At 40.5% G+C, this 23,696-nt stretch overlaps 1 protein-coding gene and 1 long non-coding RNA gene across 5 annotated transcripts in view; one reads left to right on the top strand and one right to left on the bottom strand.

The window, feature by feature from the left end:
- Positions 1-23,696, top strand: part of CACNA2D3 (calcium voltage-gated channel auxiliary subunit alpha2delta 3) — an 891,165-nt gene that overhangs the window by 825,068 nt on the left and 42,401 nt on the right. For all 4 annotated transcript variants that reach the window (XR_016438419.1, XM_090021142.1, XM_090021141.1 and 1 more), the window contains 4 exons: positions 3,721-3,782; positions 5,446-5,490; positions 14,689-14,751; positions 19,299-19,369. Coding sequence is in view for 3 of the 4 variants with exons in the window: in XM_090021142.1 (XP_089877268.1) it covers positions 3,721-3,782; positions 5,446-5,490; positions 14,689-14,751; positions 19,299-19,369 (241 nt within the window). In the remaining variant the exon portion in view is untranslated. The remainder of the gene's footprint in view (positions 1-3,720; positions 3,783-5,445; positions 5,491-14,688; positions 14,752-19,298; positions 19,370-23,696) is intronic.
- On the bottom strand, positions 13,061-14,396 carry LOC149855783 (uncharacterized). The gene is made up of 3 exons (XR_016438420.1): positions 14,247-14,396; positions 13,359-13,419; positions 13,061-13,252 (listed from the first exon to the last, which is right to left on the bottom strand). It is a non-coding gene; the product is annotated as an uncharacterized LOC149855783 (long non-coding RNA).

The following is a 23,696-nucleotide window of genomic DNA, read 5'->3' on the forward strand; positions in this document are numbered from 1 at the left end:
AATAAGTCTGAACCTTCATGGTGCTGAGCATTAATCAATATCAGTTAAAATTGAGGGGAGATGAAGATAGTTAATATTGCACCTGACGTTCTTTGTACCTATCAGGACTGGGCAAATCCAAACTTCAATACAGCAATCATGTACCTAATATTAAGTATGCAAGTATGCCTGTGCTAGGAACAGACTTTACACACAAACCAGTTTAAGTGATTAGAAACTGGTTTAAACCTGCAACAGAATAGATGTTCAGTGCATATAGACCAGTTTGAAAATGGCTGAAACTGGTTTGAGATAAACTTGGTTGAATGTAGTATCAGACTTAACTGATTTGGGCCAAACTGGTTTATGCAATGTCTATCCTAGACCTCTGGCTGATTTAAGATAAACCAAACTCCCTCAGCATCCCGGCATGCTCTCTTGGCTAGGTGAGGCTCTCTGCCCGAAAGCAGGGCTGGCCTCTCCCTTCTGCTCCCTGGATGCAACCCTGACAGAGACTGCGGGTTGCTTCCTCCCTCCCCCTTACCACTCCCTGCTAAGCAGGAATTCCCCCCTCCCCTCTGCCTTGCTGAGAGGTATCTGTGTATCAGCTAGCAGACCATATGCTGGCCATGGGTCCCTGCTGAGTCAACAGGTAGAATCAATAGGCAGAATCACCAGGTAGCGGTACTGTCCCTCTGTTGTTTTCTTAATGGAATGATAAACACTGAGAGGTGATAAATATTGTTATCAATTCCCTGCTGGGCTAATCAGAGCATCCTGCTGGGGCCTGGCCATGCCCCCTCCTCCTCAGCTCAGCATTCTGGAAGGGAAGGGAGGGCTGCTCTAGCACCCCCCAGCTTCTACCCTGAGCCACTGCAGGCATATGCCTGCATTTCTGAGATGTCTATGGAGTTACACAGTGATTTAGCCTAGCCAGGTTAGACTAACCAGCAAAGATTGAATCACTTCAGGCTCAGGCTTTTTAAATGTCTGTCCCTAGCCCCAGTGACTTCAATAAAAATGCTTATATGCTTAAATCTAGGCACACACATAGGTAAACATGCAGAACTGCGTATCAAGTCTCCCACTGGCTTAAAGAATCTGTACTAGACACTTTAGTGAACTACGTTTCATACATCTATCAATACAACTGGAATATAAGGTTAAGATTTAAAAATATTCAGATAGCATTTATTGCGGTGTAGCCTGCAAATATGGTGCATATTTTGCCTCTGTTTCAGAAAAAGAAAGTGGAGTGTGCAGATTACTTCTGTGTGAGAAATGGCTATAAAGGAATATAACAGATGCAGGAAATATGTTTTGCGTGGTTGTCAGATAGCATCTCCTCACTGACCATAAAATAAATGACAATATAATATAAGATAGATGGAGAAAATGTGCTGTGAAGCTGATTCACAGAGTATTTCCGTATTTATCCTCTCAAGTAGTGTTGTATATGAGGCACAGTTGGTAGAGAAATATTTTTAGGCTGATTCAATAGAGAAACTTTCCTCTATTTTTAATTTTACCTCACATCTATCAGTATGTTATGAGTTTTATGCACATAGTTTTCCTTATTCACTATGAGGAAAACAATATGAAAAGTGTTCATGATTTCATCTGCCACATATTTGTGAAACAAGACCAATGTTTGATTGGAGTAAGAGACTGTGGAAAATGCAAATACGATTAAAGTTGATTCATGTCATAGATCCTCAAGAAAAAAAATGAATTAAGCCTCTGCTGACTTCCCAGAACAATTTGAATTTTTGTATAGTTTATTTTTAAGTAGCAAATTATATAGTGAATTTGCCAGGGAGCATCTTCAGTGCTTCAAGAACTTAAATTGGCATACAGAACTTGCAGGTATCTCTGCCCAGGGACATTTTACCAGTGGCATAGCTAAGGGCCGCTCCTCATAAGCAGGTAAAGGCACAATGGGATCTAAAGAAATGCAAAAATCTAGAACTCTTGCTTCAGAGATGATACCTTTTATTAGACCAACTAAGAAATCACAAAAAAAATTATCTTTTTCTGCAAGCTTTTGGATTCACACACCCTTTATCAGACTCAAGGAAAATTAAAGATGGTAAAAAGTCTCCATAGATAGGAAACAGGGCTGTCCCTAGGGGGGAAATGAATCGGAGCGACTGCCCCAGGCCCCGTGCTTTGGGGGGGGGGCCCATGGAGCCAGGTAGAGTAGTGATGGCATGGAGCTGGGTGGAGCAGCAGTTCCATGTCCAGCCGCTCAATACCCCCCCACACCCCCTGCTGCTGCTGCCACCAATGACAGCAGCAGCTTCTTTGGGTCTGAGATTGGAGCAGGGTGGGGCCCTGCTCGGTTTGCCTCTGATAGGAAATAAACTTAATTTTTGCGCAGAGGAAGCTTAAGATGGAAATCTGACCCTTTGGGTCCATGAGAGTGACTTTATGAGTTCCTCTGTTGCAGATGAGGCAGGATTCCTTCCCTAGTGGTGTCACATGGCAAGCAGGGAGGTGTAGAAATCTTTCTTGTTGTTCAGCAATGAAATTTAAAATTCAAAATTGGCTAAAATTTGACATCTTCCATGTTTCAGGGATGTATTTGTTAGCTGTGTTGGTCTGAGACAAAAAGAAATACAAAAACCTAGAACTCTTGGTTCAGAGATTATACCTTTGATTAGACCAACTAAGAAATCGCAAAAAAAAACCCTTTTTTTGCCAGCTTTTGGGCTCACATGCCCAACAGGCTCAGGGGAAAAAGTCCCTATAGGTAGGAAATAAACTTAATTTTTACATTATGGAATCTAATGCACTAGCCACACAATCACACCTCCTGCCATGCCACATATGCTTGGCAGGATGCACAATTGTGTGGGTCACATTAGATCTCATTGCACCTTATTCCCAGTGCAGGGGGAGTCAGAAGCAAACAAGTTCCCTCGGCTGAGAGCCTGCTGAGAGCCTGGGTCAGCTGACAGGGCTCTCAGCTATGTGGATGCACCCTACAGCAGCAAGATTGCAGCTGTTGTGATCTCTCAGCTGTGGGGGGGGAGTGGGGGGGAGGCTGAGAAACCACAGCTGCTGCAATCTGTGAGCCATGGGAAAGGGAGGGCAGGGGGGCATTTCACCAATCAGCTGATAGGGCTCCCAGCCACACAGGCCCTTGGCCACACTTTCAGTTAATGACGTGATAGGAAGCAGCTACAAAGGTATTACACATATTTTGTGAAATGACTTTGTAGCTTATTCCTCTTCTTATTGTGCCATTAATTGACTGAGTGTGTAGCCTTGACTGAATCATGGCTTAAGTGTAACATGTAGATGGGGCTTAATAAGGGCAACATAAATAGTTGCCACCACTGCTGCTCTTCTGGCCGCTGGCAGCAGCCCAGCTGTGACTACTTCACCCAGAGTGCAGAAATGCGCAGTTATACCTGTGCATTCTACAGCAGGTTTTAAGAATGGAACAGGATTAATAAGGAACCAATTCCTTTTTGCCAGTTTGTAGGCCCTTTATTTTAAGTGCAAATAAGTGCACAATCTTCTTAACTCCTGGTTTGTGCATTCCTAACATGTTGTGTCATCAGTGTCTTGATATTTTTAAACAAAAGGTAAGTCTTATTTTATGTATGATCACATGGTTTCTTAAACTAAACTAGTATGATTTCAAGAAGATTCATCAGCATTTCCACTATGGTTAACTCTAAATAATCACGATAGGGTTTTTAAAACCATATTTTTATTTATCGTTTTTACCAGCCGTAGGTATCCAGATGAAACTTGAATTTTTCCAGCGGAAGTTTTGGACTGCCAGCAGACAGGTATGTTTCCATTTGGTGTTTTCTATGTAGATAAGTCCATATTCATTCTCTTACTGTATGGATGATAGAATAGAGCATATGGTTAGCCAAGGAAGTGCAAGAGTTCCTATGGGTGTCTGTAAAGCTATTACTACAGGCTGTTCCAATTTACTTTTTAATTCATTATGACATAATGTTCACAGGGTTAATTGCTCTGGTGTTGATCCTTCACTTGTAGAAGTGAAAGGGCTCTCAAGATCAGGTCTCCAAGTAAAGTACAAAGCCATGAATAATTACTTTAGGGTAAATCAAGGGAAAGTCAAAATCATCACCTAATAATTCTGAATTTCCTCTTCAGTGTTAATGTTTTTATCACTAGCTAACACTTTTTAATATCAGAATTAAAATACATACAAACATGATTTCATTGTATTGAAAATATCTGCACATGATTTCAAATTGCTCAGTTTTTGCTCACTTTCTTCCAATGTACACACTTATTACTAAGTGCATAGCTGGGGGCCTCCTCATGTTCATTCAGGGAATTAATCATTCCCTTGTGCAGGTTACCTGTATTATGGATGGTGATTAGGAGGGGAGAGCAGCCTCCATGGTGCTCCAATTCCCAATCTATGGTAGGTGAGCAAGAGTCAGGTAGAACTCTGACTCCACTCCTGCTTTGGTGCACAAGGTAGTACAGGCAGCACTGGGAGAAGTAATCAAACACTAAATAATGTAGCCGTGGGAGCATCTACGTGTACACTTTAATGCTCAGTAGCCTATTCTGCGCATTAGAGCATCTTCTCAAAAACAGTGCTAATATGCTAATGCACAGTAGAATTAGTCTACATTAAACATCACTAAAAAAAGTGTTCACTTCAGTTACTGCCCATTAGGACAGCCTAATGTGCCTTTATGTAGTATTTTATAGTGCAGGTACTAAGCGTAATGTGTAGTAGCAAAAGCACATTAATGAACATGTAGGTGTACCCTGAGTCACATTTTGGTTGCTGGTCATTCCTGAGCAGCAGATTCATGCCCTGTCCCTTACTCAGGACCTGTAGTCTAGCTTTTAGCAATGTGAAATATGATGTAGTGGTGTACCACCTCAATTAAATCAAGTTTGGCTATCTTCTTCTTTACAGCCTCTAATAAATTGCATTTAAAATGGTTTACTTAGGGTTTAAAATGTGTATTTATTAAACAAAATAATCTCATCCAATTGTAAGAGGATCAAGAGATTACATTCTCAGCTTGAGAGTAAATTGGAACTGTACTATTTTTGAGAATAAGCATCTCTAAAATATTATCTGAAATATGGACTGACACGTGACTTAGGCAATCCCTTGTGGGGAATAACTAACTCTTCTCTATGTAAGGTTTATGAACATGTATCATTTAAGGTAGGCTTTAAAGATTGGACCAAACAACTGAAATTTGTATAGCATGACCTAATCCCTTTGATGCAGATGTAATTATACTAGATTTAACTCGTTCCTGCTACAGTCAAATCCTCTTGTGGCCTTTCCCCAGTAAGTTACTGTCATTGATTCAGCTGCAATCAGTTATATCATTCTTTTAAAAATGTTGCTTATTATCATGTTTAAAATATAAATCATAAAATTATCAGAATAGAAAAAAAAACCTTAGTGTGAAATATACATCTTATTGGTATCCTTTACAGTGCGCATCTCTTGATGGCAGATGTTCCATAAGCTGTGATGATGAAGTAAGTATTTTACACACATTTTCTTTCAAATTGTGTACCTTGATTGTACTAGTTTTAAGCAAATAAAACAAAATAGACATGTATGTGAAGATTTTCATACCATACAAACCTCCTGTTCAAGCCTTCTAAACACTAGGACTATGTGAAGCTTTGGTCTCTGACTCGATTCAGTGAGATTCAGCCTGATTTGGTGGCTGTGTCTCTGAATCTGAATCAAATCAGAGGACCCTTTAATCTCTCTGAATCGATTTGGAACCCTCCGAATCGATTAGGAGAGATTCAGACAGATTCAGTGATACAGCTTTAAATGTTTTTTCTACATATCTCTAGGTAGCAGGGACTCTGAACACTGCCATGCTGGGGCAGATGCAGCATTCCACAGGAGTGCCATGGGCTCCCCAGCACGCTCAGCAGCAGACCCAGAAGTGGATCAGATGAACTTCTGGTCCACTTCCTGGCCCACTGGGGAGTATGCAGGGGGCCCCCCTGCAGCCCTCCAGCTTGGCAACTGGTGCCTCCTGAGTCTGGGAAGGAGGGTATCCGGGGTCCCCCTGCAGCCAATTGCCAGGCCGGGGGGATGTGGGGGAGGCCCCCAGCACGCTCCCCAGCAGACCCAGAAGTGGGCCAGAAGTACTTCTGGTCCACTGCCAGGTTTGCTGCTGAGCTCTCTGAAAATCCCTTTGTGCTGCTGTGAGACACTCCATCCACCCCAGCACCGCAGTGATCATGAGCCACACTGGTACCTAGAGGTATGTAGAAAAAGCTTTTAAAGCTGTGTCTGTCCAAATTGCTGATTCATCAAATCAGTATCAAATTGTCAGATTTGGATTCAGCCAAATCGAATCAGGGACAGTGATCCGAATCAAGAGATCGAATCACTGTGCCTGATCCAGGCCAAATCTGAATCCGAATCAAGTAGGGCCCATTTCGCACACCCCTCCTAAACACTATGAAGCTCATGAATTGAGACATGTTTTTCTAATTAAATACCATACATATATTTTTTTTAATTTCTACTACAACAGCTTTATCTGAAGTAAATGGCAGAAGAAAATAAGAAAACACATTTCATAAAGCCAGGTTTGGAAAGTGTAAAAAATATTCCGAAACACTACATAACTGTATATAATGCAAGCTCATCTCTTATGCAGTTGAATAAGGAGTTGGTGTTACATTAAAAAATAATTAATTAATATATGAATAAATAATGAAAAGGAAAGTAATATAACGTCAATATAATGTGACTTTATAAAAAATACCATATTTATTCACATACTGCCTCCTGTATAACACACACCACGTTTTAGGCAGGTAGAATGAAGAAAAGAACAGTTGCCAAGTCATAGCTGAATTCTGACTGCATGGAATACAGGAAGTATGCTTTTCAGTTTACTCACCCTTCCCATGACTACTCAGTCAAAAGTGCTGCCAGTTTGGCAACATTTAGTGACACTGAAGAGTGAGCTCCATCCATCCCTACATGTGACCAGCTTAGAAAGAAGCGTGGCAGCCATTTCAGTGTCCCCATTAGGTCTATGCAAAGCTTCAGTCCCTGATTTGATTTGGCGGAGATTCAGCCCAATTCAGTGGCTGAATCTGAATTGAATCAGGGGACCCTTTAAGCTTGCTGAATTGAATCAGAACCCTCCAAATCAATCTGGAGATTCAGACATAGAGACAGCTTTAAAAGTTTTTTTGTCCCCCTGCAAGCTCCTGGGGTCCCCTTGAGGCTGAATGCTGAGATGGGAAGGCTCCCCACCCCATGCTCCCTGGCAGACCCAGAAGTGGATTGGAAATACTGAAATACTTCCAGTCCACTTCCAGCTTTGCTGCCAAGCATGCTGGAGAACTCCCCGTGCTCCATCCACCCCACCATCACAGCATTCACAAGCCATGCCTCCTACCTCAAGGTATGTCAAAAAAACTTCTAAAGCTGTGTCTATGTCCGAATCACTGATTCTCTGAATCAGCATCTAGTCTTCAGATTTGGATTTGGCTGAATCAAATCAGGGACAGTGATCTGAATCAGTTAATCAAATCGCTGTCCCTGATTCAGGCCGAATCCAAATCCAAATTGAATAAAGCTCGCTTTGCACACCCCTAGTCCCCATGCTTCCCTTCTACTGTTGTAATCAGCTTCCCTGCTTAAGACGTGCAACCCAATTTCAGAGGAGTGATTTTTTGGGGAAATATGCATGTTGTTAAGGAGACAAGTTTGGTTGAAAAAACTCCTGTTTTTGGTATCATATGCTTAAATTGCTGCTAGGACATTTGACTGAATACCTTAGGGCATTTTGATTGAAAACTGAGAATACTACATTGTAGATGGTTAAACGGGTTAAAAACTGGCCAGTTGTTAAGTCCCAAATGTAATTGCAAATAGGTTATCGTTAGGCAGGTATGTGTCTATTGAAGTCCTACAGAGATCAGTTTTTGGCTCTTCACTTCTTAACATTTTATTAAGGGATTGAAAGAACAAAAACTAATCACCGATGAAGTTTGCAAGCAACACAAGAGTTGGGAAAATAGAAAGAAACAAAAACTTGTCACCAAAGTTGTGGTGCATGGATTTTGGGAACGGTAAGCCACAATAAGGCCAGGTCATTGCTTCAGAAAGACATAGATTGTTTGGTAAACCAGGTAGAAGTAAACAACATATATTTCTATACAGCCAAATACAAAGTCATCCACTTATGCAGGTCATACTTATAAGGGTGGGTAGAGATTCAATTCTAGGAAGCAGTGACTAAAAGAGACTTGAAAGAAAAATGAGCTATCAGTGTTGTGTGGCATTTAAAAGGGCTAATTGCATTGTAATAAGAGTGATAGATTGTTTTGTTTTTAAGTAGACTGAGGACTACTAGTCTATTAGTTTCTGTCCTCATAAGATTGCCTCACCTCTCTGCCCAATCAGTGCACAATGTCCCTGCCGTCCCAGGTTAATATATATCGCCCCTGGTTTCTCAGTTAGTTTTCACTGACAAATCTATCCAGGTTGTCACTAAATTCTCACTTCTTCCACTACAGTATTACTCAAATATATCCTTTCCTTATTATTATACATGTCCAAATTCCTCCCAACTCCCTCTCCTCTTTCATCTCCTTTTTGCTGCTCTTGGCTTTCTGTCCTCTTTTGGACCATCCCCAATATGTGAAACAGACTGCCTGTTCTTGTCTAAAATGTTCCTTACGTTTGACTTCATAGCGCCTTTGTCAATGAAGTCTCTACACTCTCCTACACTTGAACTGTTGCCCTATACATATTTTTGTCTATTCAGTAGTAAACTCTCTTGAAAAATGCTGTGTTATGGATAGCGGTAAGTTTATTTAGTGTCATATAAATAATTGACAAAAATAGTTACATAGTGTTATGAAAATCAAACTGGAGGTCCACTAAGAAAATCTGATTTAGAATGCAAAGATGCAAAGACCATTAGAAGTTATCCAAAATGGTCAGCACAATTTCTTAACAGTATTTTGAAACATATTTGAGTATAAGAATGAGCATTTGGCTCACAAGAGCGAAAATTATTTTCATTTTCACATGAGAGTTTTCTAGAAATTAATTTGCAAAAATTTTTACTGGGTATGCCAAGAATCTCATCAAACCTACTTCTAGGATTGTATACTGGGGGTGTGTCTATATGTGCAATTACATTACTGTTTGAATGTGTGCCCAGGAGCAATTAACTCTGGGCAATAAGCTCTGCAACTTATTCAGGTGCAGCATGTGGAGCCCAGGCAGAGCAGGTCCGGCTGACAGAGGACTCTGGAGATCAGCCTGCCAGCCCAAGGCTGCTCCTTGCAGGTCACTGTGGTATGGAGGGGCTGGCTGGGCAGGAGGCATCTTCAGTGTGGGGCTAAGGGGCAGGCAGGCAGCCCCCACACTGAAGCAACCTCATGCCCCAGCCAGCCAGGCGGCATCTAGATATGGGCTGCTATGTGTACTGCTATGTAATTTTTTACCTGCAGCAGGATAGTACTTGTAAAAACAAGTGCTATCCTGCTGTGGAGTAAATTAGTTTACTCCAGCCTAATAGGAGTGCACATGAAGACACCAAGACATTTATTGTGCAGTTATTTAGTCAACTGTGCAATTAACATCTCACGTAGACATGCCCAGCACCTCAATATAGCCCGGCATTCAGTACACTTTGAACAAGTATTTTATTGGAAAATTCAGCCAGGATACATATAGGTACCGTGATACCACTTTTTTCAATGTGTGGCAATTCAGATTGCAAAAATGACAGCCAAAATTCAAAAGTAGGCAATCAGCTGTGAAAGGGTTAGTGCCTATGCTACATCTTTGTAATAGGTCTGGGGCTGTATGAACCAACGGATCTTTTCCATAAGTGTAATAAGTTTATTAAGCACCTGAGACTGGGTGGGAAGGGTCTGGGGGAACGCAGGGGCATGCTGACCACTGTAGATCTGGGGGGGTGGGGGAATGTAGGTGAGTGGAAGGGAAGGCTTACCGTCCCCAGCTACTGCTACCACTACCACTTCTGTAGCAGTGTCATCTCTGCTCAGGCAAAAACAGCCCCATGGCTGGGCTCTCTAGGAGCCAACCCTGTTGTCCACATTCACTCCCTCTCCCCATACTCATCCCACCTTAGTTACACTACTGGTCTTTTTCATCTTTAACTTTAAAGACTTAAAGCTACTTGCTTTGAAGTTGCCATCATTATTTGTATTACCCCTTAAAAGTTAAGTTTTCTGCTGCAATTCCTAATTAATTAAAAAAATCAGTTTGACCCAGATGCTCTGATTTCAAGCTAAAGCTCCTACCTCCAACCTGCTGGCTTCGTTTCTGTGTTATCATTTGTATTTCAACCAATTTTAATTAGAGCTCTGAGTACTCCCAGCCCCATCTCCTCAAAAGTAATCAGGTTCCCATTAAGAAAATAAGCTCTGTAGAACTGTTAATTTCATATGTTTCCTGGTATTTCTCCACTAGGGTTAGCTTTGTGCCAGCTTTCTGTGATCTAAATGTAAAAGCTTTACTTTGGATCTCTTCCAACAGCCTTTAAATATTCTCATCAATCGGCTCCCAGTCATACCCAAGGAGCTTGCTGAGTATAGCTTTGGGCAGTTCGGGTTGAGATAACGTGCATTTCATTCAGGGCAGTTTTTGGTGAACAGAGAAGAGATGATCTCTTCATCTTTGACTGTCCTAGAGGCTACATAGGAAGAGCACACAATTTCTATATCTAAAGCAACACATTATTGTGATAACTCATGTAGCTTTCTGCCAAATCTGCTTCAATGGTTATGAACATATTAATTATGTTTGTTATTTTGTGCCAGTGCTCACCAGCTTTCTGTGAGTGAGATGAATAAACACTAAGGAAAGACTTTGTTTTATCACATCACCTATAAAAGACTGCATGCTGTAAAAGCCAATTGCTATCTTGACTGCATATATGAAACTTAACACTGCATGTGCATGAACAGGTCTGGGGCTGCATATGAGCTATTAAAGTATGTGCCACACTTTACAATTACACCAGTAAACATCATGCAACAGTGTAGAGGAATTTAGCAATAGTGCAAACCTTGGTAATTAAAGAAAACCGTGTATTTAAAAGACATCAAATACAGAATCTGTTGAAATGCTGGGAAAAGGAAGTTTTGACTGTAAAAAAGTAATGGGGGGGGGGACCTTACACCATATCACATGTCAGAAGTCATGAACTCAGTTCCCAGACTGTCTTGCTTTCAAATAATGACATCCCAGACATGCAGTAAAGTAGAAATCACAATTTATTCCTGTTAGGGCTAGGAATTTAGTATAATAGTGGTATTTTTATAGGTGTTTTAAGGCTTTTTCAGGTTGGCTTTTTTCCCCCCCCTCTTTGGTCATTTAATCCATGCTACTTTCCATTATTGTTAATACAATAATATACTGGAGCTGTGCAAAATACTCAGGGTCTTCCTTAGGTATGTTCTCAGAACGAAGGCCACATTTTTGTTAATTATTTTGGCACTTCATGCTTACTCTGCTTACAAATCCAGGGACTCTGCACATATGGAAAGTTTCCCTGGAAGTCAAAAGTTCATTGAACTTGAACCTTCAAGCCAACTGACAGAGTTTAGTGCACTCCCCACACTAGTCAATCATGAACCACCCTACTGCTTCACACAGGCCTACTGTATGCAAACAGTATGGTCTCCAGAATGAATCTCAAGCTTCAAAATTACACACTAATGTGCTGGACAGGTAAATGCCTGCAAATGGTCATTTCCAGTGCTGCATTTCACTTTACAAAATCTTTCCTGAATGGGAGCTATATGAGAAAGGCAGTTGTTTATTTAAGCAAGCAATCTCAGATGCAGGAAAGAGGGTGCAGGCACAGTAACCCGTGCCATTCCCTCCTTCTTCCCTCCCACCACAGCTGACAGACCAAAAAAGTCCCCAGAGCAGGTAAGAATCTTGCCCTCTACCCCTTGCAGCATCCCCTCCCTTCCCCTTTGTGCTCAATGGTAGCTTCCCTCCCCTTCCTTTCATTCTGATCCCCACCCACAATAACCACCATCCCCAGCTGACCTGAGGGCAGGGGAGCTCCAACACCACTCTTCCTCTGCTCCATCCAGGCTGCATGGGGAGCAGGGCTTATCCAGGGACAGCCACAGTGGTGGTAGTAGGCTAGTTACCACACCCTGAGTTTGCTCCCAGGCTGGCAGGGAACATCTGGGGGATATAAGGCAGGGTGGAGTTACCTATCCACTGCTGCAGTCACTGCCACTGTCTTGAGCTGAACCTGGTCCTTATGTAGCACAGCTGGAGTGGGACAGAAGCAGTTCTGGAGCTTCCCCTACCTCTGGGTTGGCAGGGGCAGGTAGTAGCACCAGCAAGTGAGGAAGGGTGAAATGAGGGAGTTGAGTTGTGCTGCTGAGTACAGAGGGGAAGCAAGGTGGGGGTGAGGGACTCCTACCTGCTTCAGGGATTTAAAAAAGATCCCCAGGTGCTGCCTCTGTGGTATGGTTTAAGATAGGGATGTGCGCCCCTTCTGGATCTGCCTCTGATGTCAAGCAAAAGAAAAATGACTGCGCTCCTGTAAGTACTGCATAGTCCCATAAAATGTATAGACCACAGGCAAAAGAAGTGAACAACATTCCTTATACAAATCCTATCCCCACATACCCAGAAACAAATCCAGTCTCCCAGTAGCACTGGATGGGTGAGTGAGGTATGTGCCCCAGGTGCTATCTAAGTGGAAGAGTGCCAGAAGTCCGGGGTGGCGGGGAGATTGTGGGGCATGCGCACCCTCCTGTTTACCACTTTGCCTGCATTTTTCAGCTGGCACAGGCAGTGTGTGTCACAGAATGCAAGATTTTATGGGAATCATAATTCTATAGAGAATCAGTGGACTTTGCTACTGCTGGGTTGAGAACTGACCCCATATTTTCTGCTAAAAAAATTTTTTTTGCCTTCTTGACTCTGGCTTCACTGGCCAAAAAAATGGGGTGAAAGTTCCCCGCAGCAGCAGTAAATGCCACTCTAGAAAATTACATTTTCCAGAATACCTGGCAGTCCATTATACACACTGACTTAGCTGCTGTTTGCTGCTGCTCCTGCGCCCTGCCTGGTGTGAAAGCCAGAAGGTCCAGGAGGAAGGAGAGAGAAAGAAAGTTTGAGAGGAGACTGCCCTGGGTGCATTCTTCACACATTTCTCTTCTTCTCTTTCCTTTCACTCTATTGTCACAGTGAACAACTTTTAAATGAGTTGTGGAGTTACAGCTGCACCAGATGTTGACCCTGGAGTTTGAGAAACAAACATGAAGTTTGAGGGTATTTGTCTGACATCCTCTCCCACACTTCCATACTTTATCCAACATAAGAGTAAAAAAAGTCTAAAACTTACCTGAAGAACTACATAGTATTCTCTCAGTATGGACCAAATCTTCTCAGATTTCTAGTGCAACCTGGAAGGTTTAAGAGTTTTAAATTAGATTGTTTATCTAGAATGGAGTTTGAAAATTGATACAAATACATCATTTCTGTATCTTCCTATTTGTCCTATGTTTGGACTGTAGTGCTGTAATAATTAACAACTTTCAATGGAGAACCAAGATCAGAATCAGTCCTATGCTTTGAAAGATGTAGACCCGAGCATTAGTCTATATCACTGCAGTATTGGGTTCTGAAGGAAATTGCTTGAATTTTTGAAGTTAAAGATTTTTTTTTCTGGGTAACTATAATGTAGCATAGTTCAGCTTTTATTCCTAGCTGGGTCTACCACAGATGTAGTGAGAAAGGATGGCTTTGGATTTAGAGCAAACATGAAATTTACTTTGTTGGAAGCCTTTTGGTACATTTTTATGTAAATGTCACAAAAAATGGTAGTAACTATGGTACAGTATTTGCTGCATTAGCACTAGCACTACCATGGCAATATGCTACAAATTAATGTGGAGGTAGACTTTAAAAGCTGTAATAAAGGTAAAACTAAGTTATATCAGAGTTTGAATTAAGTTGTATGCTTAAACTTTGCAGAGCAGTAATTAAATCTTAGCCTGTAGCAAATTCATTCACTTGAGGTTAAAATGATCTGTGCATGGTGGGGGAGGGAGGGAGGAGGTGGAAAACTGATTTGGGGTTTCCCTTGCTTTATGCAGTTTATAAGTCTGACCCACCAAAATCCAACTCCCAATTAAAAACACAGTTTGAAAAACTTTAGGAGACCTATGGGGCCTCTCTTACAGAAGCCTCAACCCCCTCTCACTCTATGAACAAATTAAAAAAATATTACCTGGTCCCCTGTTGGTCCTCCAAGCTGACACTATGTTTTCATTAATACATCATTAAGGTAATGACATTGTGCTGAAGTTTTTCTCTAAATACAGCCCAAGCCATAAGAAACAATAGGATTGTGTGCCTTTGTATTCTTTGTTACAGGGAATTATTTTTAAGAATGCATTAATAACATCACGGCACTTGTTCTTCTTTACCCTTGTGGTTCTGTTCTGTTTCCTATTCCTATATGTGTCTGCACTGGGTTTGTGTGCATGAAGTAAACACTTAAAATAGCTTAACAACTGCACTCAGCTGAAAGTTGTACATGAGTAGTTGTAATTCCATAAGGGCTACATGTGTATCCATTTACAGAACATTTGGGATTAAAATGAATAGCTTAATGAAATTAATGATATGCTTTAAGAACTAGAATTGAAATTGTGGTCTTATTTTTTTAGGCAATTAACTGTTACCTCATAGATAACAATGGATTTATTTTAGTGTCTGAGGACAATGAACAAGTAAGTAGTTTTTTTTTTTTATCCAGTACCATGTAATGTGCTAGAAATATAATGTCCTTGAAAGGTGTACATGTCTTGCTGAACAAATTTTTACCTCTCGATGTGGAGGGGTACTCTCAAACTCATAAAAGTCTCGAAGTATAGAACTATGTGCTGTAGAAATGTTGCTCCCTTTGAAGAAGCTTGATCTTGAAGCAAAAGATTCCCCATTGCCTTTTACCATATTTAGGTTAGCCTTAGGTTCAAACTTGTAATTATCAAATCCAATGGACTGTCAGCAAATGATCTTAGACTAGGTTCTGCCATTTTTAAACCAGTCTGTGTGTGCAAAACTTCTGTTCTGTTCTGTGTACAAACCAGTTTCCAATCACTTACACCGGTAACAGTGTAAAGTCTGTAGCTGGCCTTAAGGTTTTAAAATTAACACTCAGTACTGTAGTAGAGAGGGACTTCCTTATTCAGCTTGGCAGAGTTGTGAATAGGAATCCCCATATTGCTAGTTAAGTCTTAGTTGACGTAAGGTTGATATAGTTAGGTAGGTTACAAAGACAGCTGTTTCTAAAAGTACTTAAGATTCTCTGTAAACAACTTAGAGGAATATCCAGAAATATAAAGGCAATTCTTGGTAAAGGTTGACGATCTAGCCAACTGAACTGGTCTCCACTTTAAATTAAAAAAAAAAGCACACTAATACAAACATTTAAAAAAACATTAATGCAAATATATACTTTCACAGAGCAGCAACAGACTTGCTGAAGTCAGGAAATACGCCTACATTTTTTCAACTTTGAATAACTAAAAAATGTAGCTTCAGAATATTTTCCCAAACTTCCACAGTTCCTTCCCTGCTCAATCTCCCTGCCCTGCAAAAAACACATTTTGGTTGAGACTTTAAAAAATGTTAGTGGAAAAGGAATTTTTTTCCTCAAAGCAATAAAGAAAAACATGGGATTTTAACTGATACGCTTTTGAATTCTTAGCTACATCAGACCATTCACTGCAAAGCAAATATTGTCCTGTTCAGCACAATAGTCACTATTCACAATAGAAGGCTTTTTCTTGGAAAACTTAGGAGTAAAAATTATTATTTTATTTTATTTTACTTTATTAAATACATTGCTGAGCCCATTTGGGAAATACTGTACATTGTTAATATAACTTCCAGGATGTACAAGTATAATACAAATATAATATACATTTCTGTATTATAAATATAAATTAACAATTTAACATGACTTTTCTTAGACATTACCCACTTTTATGTTATGGCCAGTTGATATTTTTTTCCTTTCTATCTCTCTGGCTATCTGATCCATGTACCTACTTAGAAAGGCAACCATCTAAGAACAGTTGTGACCGCAAAGTACTCTTGATACATTTTAAACATTTACTCTAGTAACCACAAAACTGTTTTCTTTTTAATTTTCACAACCGTTTAATTTGACTTGAATAAAGAATTTTACTGTTTCTGCTTCCTGCAACGAGGCAAATCATGTGACATGTCTACTAACTAGGTTTAGGAAGAACTTTTTGCCTATAGTTTGGGTCTTTCTTAATTGTCTGTTCTGAGTTTATCTTTCATCTTTCTTTCATCTTGTGTCCTGTGGTGTAGGATGCTGGACTAGAAGGACAGTTTATCTGAGCACTTTAAATATTGTCATGAGTTTATGACCCTCGTGTGAGTGCATCTTAAGCAAGCAGAGTCTGAACAGTGCAGAGGGCAGAAGGAAAAATTGGCATTGACTTAAAACTTATGGAGGGCAGAAGCGTGGTGCTAGAACTGGTTGGGAGGGACAATACTGGAATAGAACTAGCCAGAGGTAGCTAGGATGGGATCTAGGTTGCTGAGAAGATTTCAGTGGCTTCAGTTTTGAAGCATCTGGGAGGTCATTTAGCAATGCTCACCTCATTTTCATGGCAGTGGCACCATGCAGATCCTGCTGTACCTCACAGCAAAGAGGTTTACCCTCAACAAGATCTGGTTGACAAATCAAAGCACTAGTAAAGCAAGGAGAAGAGCCAGAAGGACCTGGGTTGGAAATTCTCTTACGTGGCCACAAGAAGTAGAGCAGAATGCTCAAGGTCAGACCAAGCCCGTAGAAGTAGAGTAACTCACTCTGCAGAGGAGCTAGGGTAGGTAGCATCAGTTCAGAGGATCAACTGGGCCTCCACAACCAGAACTGAGTAGAGGACACTCATTTCAGAGCCTTTTAGGTCCCTTGGTGAATAAACTCCCTTTCACAAGCTCCTGCACAACAGTAATAGCATAGAATTGACTTTCTGAACTTTCTTCCCTCTACCAGAAGGCTGACTACTTCAAGCCTTCTCCTTCACAGTCCTTCTCCTAGTTGGCTTACCCTTCCTTCCATCCCTCCTTCTTTTTCTCCTTTTTCCCTTCCTAGACACATGGCCACTTCCCTTCAATTTTCCTTGTTCCTTTCTTTTCTTACTCTCTTGAAGTTATTTAGTCATCCTCTCCTACTGTCCCTTATCCCAGCCTTGTCCCCATAAGACACATGAACACACATAACTTATATGAAATTTGACGGCCATCACTTGGATCCATTGTCTATGGGTCATGTTTTCCATCTCCCAAGTCTGTTTAAGCCTTAAGGCAGGAACCAAATCTGCCTATGTGTTTGTATAGCATCCAACAGAGTGGAGGCCCAGTCCAGACTAGAGCCTTTAGATACTACTACAATGATCATCACCACTACAAAACCACATCTGTTGTGTAGAACTGGAAAACATCAGAAAGAACCACACAGCGCTGCTGCAAGCTCACAGGCAAACAGGGAGCCTTTTCTAGCCACCCCACTGGCAAGAGGCATTTATTACAGCAGTCCTGCTAATAGGAGCCCTTGACTGCTGTTCCTCTGCTACCACTTCCCAGAAAACAAGGATCTCTTCCCTTTCTTAGCATCGGCTGGAAAGAGAGGACTGCTGACCCCTCTTTCTGTAATGCTTAGCACTGGCATTAAGGCCCAGACTTCAAATGAGTTAATCATATTGAACTTCCATTGAAGGCACTGAAAATAAAACTTTTGAGGCACTAAGCCTAAGATTCTGTACTTCCCTGACTCTACACACCACACAAAGCTGACTTCTTTGTGGGGTGGGCGATTTTATCAGTTACCTTAATAACTGGGATTCTCTTTTTCTACCACTCTGAGGACTCTTGTATCATGGGTAACCACCACAGCACTACACCCTGCTTTGCATTCAGGCATTGCGGTTCTTCACTTGATCTAGATCCACAAAAATAAGAACTTAAGGATTTTAAGGATTGCTGAGTTTTTGGGAAAAGCTAAAGCTTATTAACATAGAAAGACTATTTTGTGGTGAGAACTGTCCTTTACATACCTGAATGAAATTGAAGCATGACTTGATAAATCAGATTTACTGCTATTGAGTGTTATGCTAGTCTTTTCTGGTCTGGGCTTGTTTGACACTGACTTCCTGTCCTGCAATTAAAATAATTCTTCTTCTTCAGTCAGCTAGTGCTATTGAAACTAGTGCATTTAGGCACATGAAATAAAAATGCTCTCTTCGCTTTTTAGCAGGCTTTACACAATGCTTTCTTTTCAGAGGCCAAAAATATCTCTTTTTGGCTAGGTCTGTAAATTTTCTGCCTGCAAATTCCCAAGTGCATAGTTAAGGTCATATAAGTTACTTGTAATGGAATGGGTTTAGCTAATACAAAATCTATGGAATACATGCAGTTTGAGAGTACAATGCCCTTTCTACCTTTAAACTGTGGGATTTCCCCCTCCCCCCTTTTAAAAATGCAAAGAACATGCCCAATCTTTTGATAAATTGAGACCCTAAAATAAGAAAATGCTGTCCCCAAACTGGGAAAAAGACTATATATACATGTCTAATTTTAAGAATGTAATTTGAATTGCCAGCAAGACCAAGATAATAAGGTCTCTCTCAGATTGGATACCAAATTTGGTGCACACGTTTGTTTTCTCATCAGAGATCTGTCTTTATTATTAATTCACAACTTTTCATACAGTAAACAAAGACAAAATGGATAATTCATCAGGCTGAGTGGTTTTAAGTATAAAGTGACTCTGAATGAAGTAAAAATTTATGGGGTTGATGAAATGTAGTGTTCCTTAAACAGGTCATGGTAGAATTATAAACAACGATTTTTATGATGGTTTAGGAAATCCTTTCAAAACCTGTTTATATCTTTTGGGAGTAGTGTTTTAATCACAAGCATTTGTGATCAGATTAGTGCATTTTCTTGAGAAGCTTTAGGTTTTGGGGGGGTGTATTTCAGATATTAGATGTTACATAATATATCTCAATCTATTGTATAAGCTCTCACATCTGCTCAGGGTTTATTGGGTAATCCCCATAACTCGTCATGACTATTAAGACCTCTTCAATTGTTATGCAGCAGTAGCCCTGAAAAGCTATCTATGTAACTGTCAAAAGCTACTCTTGTCAGATCCCAGGATATACCAGCTTAAATTGTATCCACTGTTGTTTTGCATTTGTCTACACGTCTGGTCATTTCTTATGTTCTTCTCTCTCAGACTGGTTACTTCTTTGGTGAGGCTGAAGGGGCTGTGATGAACAAATTGCTAACAATGGGCTCCTTTAAAAGGTAAGAATTTTACTACCCTCTCTCCCTTAAAAAAAGTTTGCATAAATAAAATAAAAGCAAATTCAAATAAAACAAACCCAAAAGTGGCTGGGACTTTGCTTGTGTTCATGTTCCAGATGATCTTAGTGTAACTTGATGCCACACACATAGAGTGCTAAGTCTTGGAGACTCAGCATACAATGAATGAGTTTTCTCTTATTGCAGCATAGTTTATTGGAGTATGATACTGAAAGACTATGAGTCCAGTCCTGTTTCCACAGATTTGATAGGAGGAGGATTCAGCCCCATGTTCTGCAACGTAGCTTTAAATGGATTTGAAGCAAGCCATGGAAGAAACAGGAAGCATTTTAACCAACAAAATGTTGAAGACTGTTTTAAGCAGAGAAAGTAGCCATGTCTCGTAGAAAAAAGGAGGTTGTTACTGGCAATTGACTTGGTTTCACTCACATTTATTAACTCAGCCTCACTAAAATGTCCTGAAAACTAACCAGGTCAAGCAAAAGCTACTTGTTGGTCCTGATAATCCTCATGATATTTTAAAATAATTTTTTTTTTTGCCTGGCCATAAAATAAATTGCACACTCCAGGGAAGTGACCACATGGAATTCTACAAGGCTATAGTAACTCTGGCTCCCAAAATCAGTATCTGATTCTGGCTTTTTCATAACTCTAAACACCTTTCCCCCCCATTTCTTCACCTTTCATTGCTTGTTTAAAGGCAGTCTATGTCCCCAGGGCTACTCCCTTTTATTCTTCTGTGGGAACCTATTACATAAAGGAAGACCGATGGAATAGAACACCTGACCCCAGTTGTCTTTCTTGCTTAGTGCAGGGGAGACTGGACCTGATGATCTTGCAAGCTCCCTTCCAGCCCCTACCAACTATGAATTTATAGGTAGAGCTCCATTCTTACCAGACACTGGAGCTAAAGTATGGTGTCATCCTCCTTAAAAGGATGTTGCAGTTGGTGTGCTCCTTTGTACAGACAGCTCGTTCTCTTTGAGACGGAATGAATTCTGTGGTTCCCTAAGGCCATACAGCTGTGCTATACTGTAATAAATAGCTAACTTGCAAAGGCAAAATTTAGCACTTAGTGAATAGCCCCAAATCCTGGTTGTCTGATGGTGGCAATTTATGCTCTGACAAGGACAGTGTTGTTTATTTACTTGTATATTTCTAACAGGCACCATAAAATGAAGTGAGCTAATTCCTATTTCTAAAATGGGTTAGATGATAAAAGACCAGGAAGCAAAATATTTTTTAATTCCAATTTAAAACCCAAGTCAAATGCAAAGTATAACATCCCACTTCCATCAGTCTTGCTTTTTTCTTGCATATCAGACTAGTGGCATTTTTAACAGAGCTTGCACTGGAAAATTCAGGACATTGAGGAGTATCACAATTGACATAAATAAAGTGAAGGATCCATAGCTCAAGTGTTCCATCTAGAGTACAGCGAGAGCCAGCTTGAGATGGTTCACAGTTTCACTGGTGTTCAGCTCTGAGGCAATCAGAAATAATGAAGCCAACATCAAAGCCACTAGCTGATAGCAACTGAGTCGCATGCTGGAAGCAACATTTAAACACAATAAGACAATTATTTAAACACAATAAGCCAGCCATTGCAACTGCCTTAAAACATGGGCTAGAAGCAAACTGGTATAATTATACTAACCAAGCCACCTGCTCCTTCTGCTATATAGCAGATAGCACAAAAATGCATCAAAAAAACAAACCTGCTTTCCTCTGTGATAGATGAGGTCTTTCAAAAGAACTTTTCTACCAGTATATAATGGAAACTTTTCTGGCTTTTTAATGAAAATGAACTGGGCATATTTTCATTGGGATTAACAAAAAAAATTACAAAGCAGCAAAGGATTAGGAGAATGAACTCGACATTCCAGGCACTGTTGGTGTGGGAGTGCAGGAAAATAGTTGCTATAAATACAATGAACATTACGCTTCCTATTACTATTGTTGTTATGGTGATCGGGTTAGGAAGCAGGTTCTTATCTGCCTTTATACCCTCTGGAATCTTGCTCTGATGATTGCCAGAGGCATGCTTTCTTTCAGTGTTCTGCTTATATGTTAGCTACCGTCCAGCAGGTGTGAGTGCTGTAAAAACTTATCTGAGCTGTTTATGCTCCTCAGTCACTTCGTTGGCAAAGTGCTGGCTTCCATGATGCCTGTATGCTTTATTGACATCCCTGTTTATTCTGGGGAGTAGATTTCTAACATTTCTCTTGAATCTGTATCTCTGGAGTGGCAAGACTGCGGTGTTCCACCATATCATTAATTCATGCTGTCAAACTAAGAGACTGGTCCAAAAAAGAAATGAGATGATCTCCCATGGGAGGCTTAGTTTCCTCAAGTCAGCTGACATTTTGGGATATTAGAATGCTAAGCATTTGCAGGATCTGGCTGAATGCATTGGACATAAGCGAATATTTCTCTTTGGCCTCATTTGTTTCCACCATGAAAAACAGTACTTGCAAAATGCATTCATGGCAGTTTGGCTTTTAGTGCAAGGCCTGAAATGAACTTAAAAATATATACTTAATTTTTAAACTGAGCAGCATATGCCTGTTACTTTTGCCTGGATACTTTGCTTTCAGGAATATATTTATATATTTTTTCCATACATAGGGGTCCTTCTACAATAACATGACGTGCTGTCTGTTTTAAGTCCTTAGTTATCAAAACAGTATATATTGTACATCCTGTACATTGCATACAATCCGGTCATTAAAAAGCCTTTAAAATATGTTACCAGCTGAGTTAACATGTACAAATGGAAGGAACAGAACTGATATAAACCCTAAATGTTCAGTTTTTCCTGGTGCTGAAACAGTGTTAGAAAGAAAACCTCTTATCAATGAAAAATCTTTGCTATGACACCTGTTTTGTAAAAATAAACCATAGCTTTTCGTAGGATTTCATGACACTTTGAATTTATAATACTGTGAATTACTGTTTAATTGGTGAAAGAAAATCATACTGTTTAGGAGTTTAAAGAGAAAAATAAACTCCAGAGAATAAGGAGGTCAAGGAGGGAATATGGTTATTATAAAACTGAATAACACCAGAAGAGAAGACTATCCCAGAGAAACCTAGAACAAAACCCAAAAAGCCTCCAAAACAACAGCAACAAAAGTCCCCACATTCTTAGAAGAAAAAGTGAGTAAGTATTAAAAGCAAATATGGCAGCAGCAGCATGGTATATTTTGTTCTTGACACTTTTTTTTTTCTATCAGGCATTCCCCTGGCCCGCTGCAGGAATGGCCTTTAATGCAGTTTAGTGTCAGAACAAAAGACTGAAGTGGTAGATCCCTAGGTTCCAACTTCTGCAGCTATTAAAGCTTATTCTAACAATTTAATGTTGATTTAAGAGCTTGTCGTCTTGTTCATCCTTCCAGCTTCATTCATTTTTCCTGAATTGTATGCTTCCTAGCAAATAATACAAGCTGTCTGCACTCTTCCAGTCTAGTAGATTCTAGCCCCTTCACTTATGTTTTCAACACACATAAGGACATATTCTTTTTCTCACTCTTTTGATTTAGTTATCTTTAATGGAAATTCTCTAAACCTTACAAATATTTTGCCTCCTAGATATAATCCTGTTCACTTAAAGCAGGGGTGTCAAAGATACAGCCCAGGCTGGATCTGGCCGACAGAGCCCTATTGTCTGATCCGTGGCACTGCCTATGGATCTTGGATCAACCCCACATCCCGTATACAGCGTGCATCTGTGTGCTGCATGTGGTGTACAGGGCTCATCTGGGGCACATACTGCATATAACATGCACGTCGGACCTGTTTTGTTTGTCCAATACATTCACAAATAAATGACTCTAGTCACAAGTGTGGGAAAGGGTGCTGCCAGATTGGCAGACACAGAATATATTGTAGACATAAAGTAAAACTGTACATGCACTGGCATTAGCAGATTTGACAGAAAGTAACTTTAGATATATATGTTCAGATTCAATATGTTCATGTATCTCACAGGATTGCCCCTGCATGCTGGCTCTGGTACATTGGGCCAATCTGTGGGCCTAATTTGGACTGGCCCCAGATCCAGCATGCAGGGCTAGTTCAGTGTGGGTGCGGCACAAAGCTTGTGCCCTAGACTGGTTCCGTGTGCCACACACAGCTGCATGTGGCATATGAAGATGCAGCTGGCACACTTACTGCATGCAGTGCACAGGGCTGGTCCAGGGCACAGACTGCGTGCAGCATGTGGGGCCTGTGTGTGAAACCAATTCAGCCTGCAGACTGGACCCACACCCATCATCTGACCTTGCAGTGCCACGTGAGTTTGATACAC

Source organism: Crocodylus siamensis, chromosome 11 (genome assembly GCF_052110815.1).
Source record: "Crocodylus siamensis isolate JL-2025a chromosome 11, ASM5211081v1, whole genome shotgun sequence".
NCBI lineage: Eukaryota > Metazoa > Chordata > Crocodylia > Crocodylidae > Crocodylus > Crocodylus siamensis.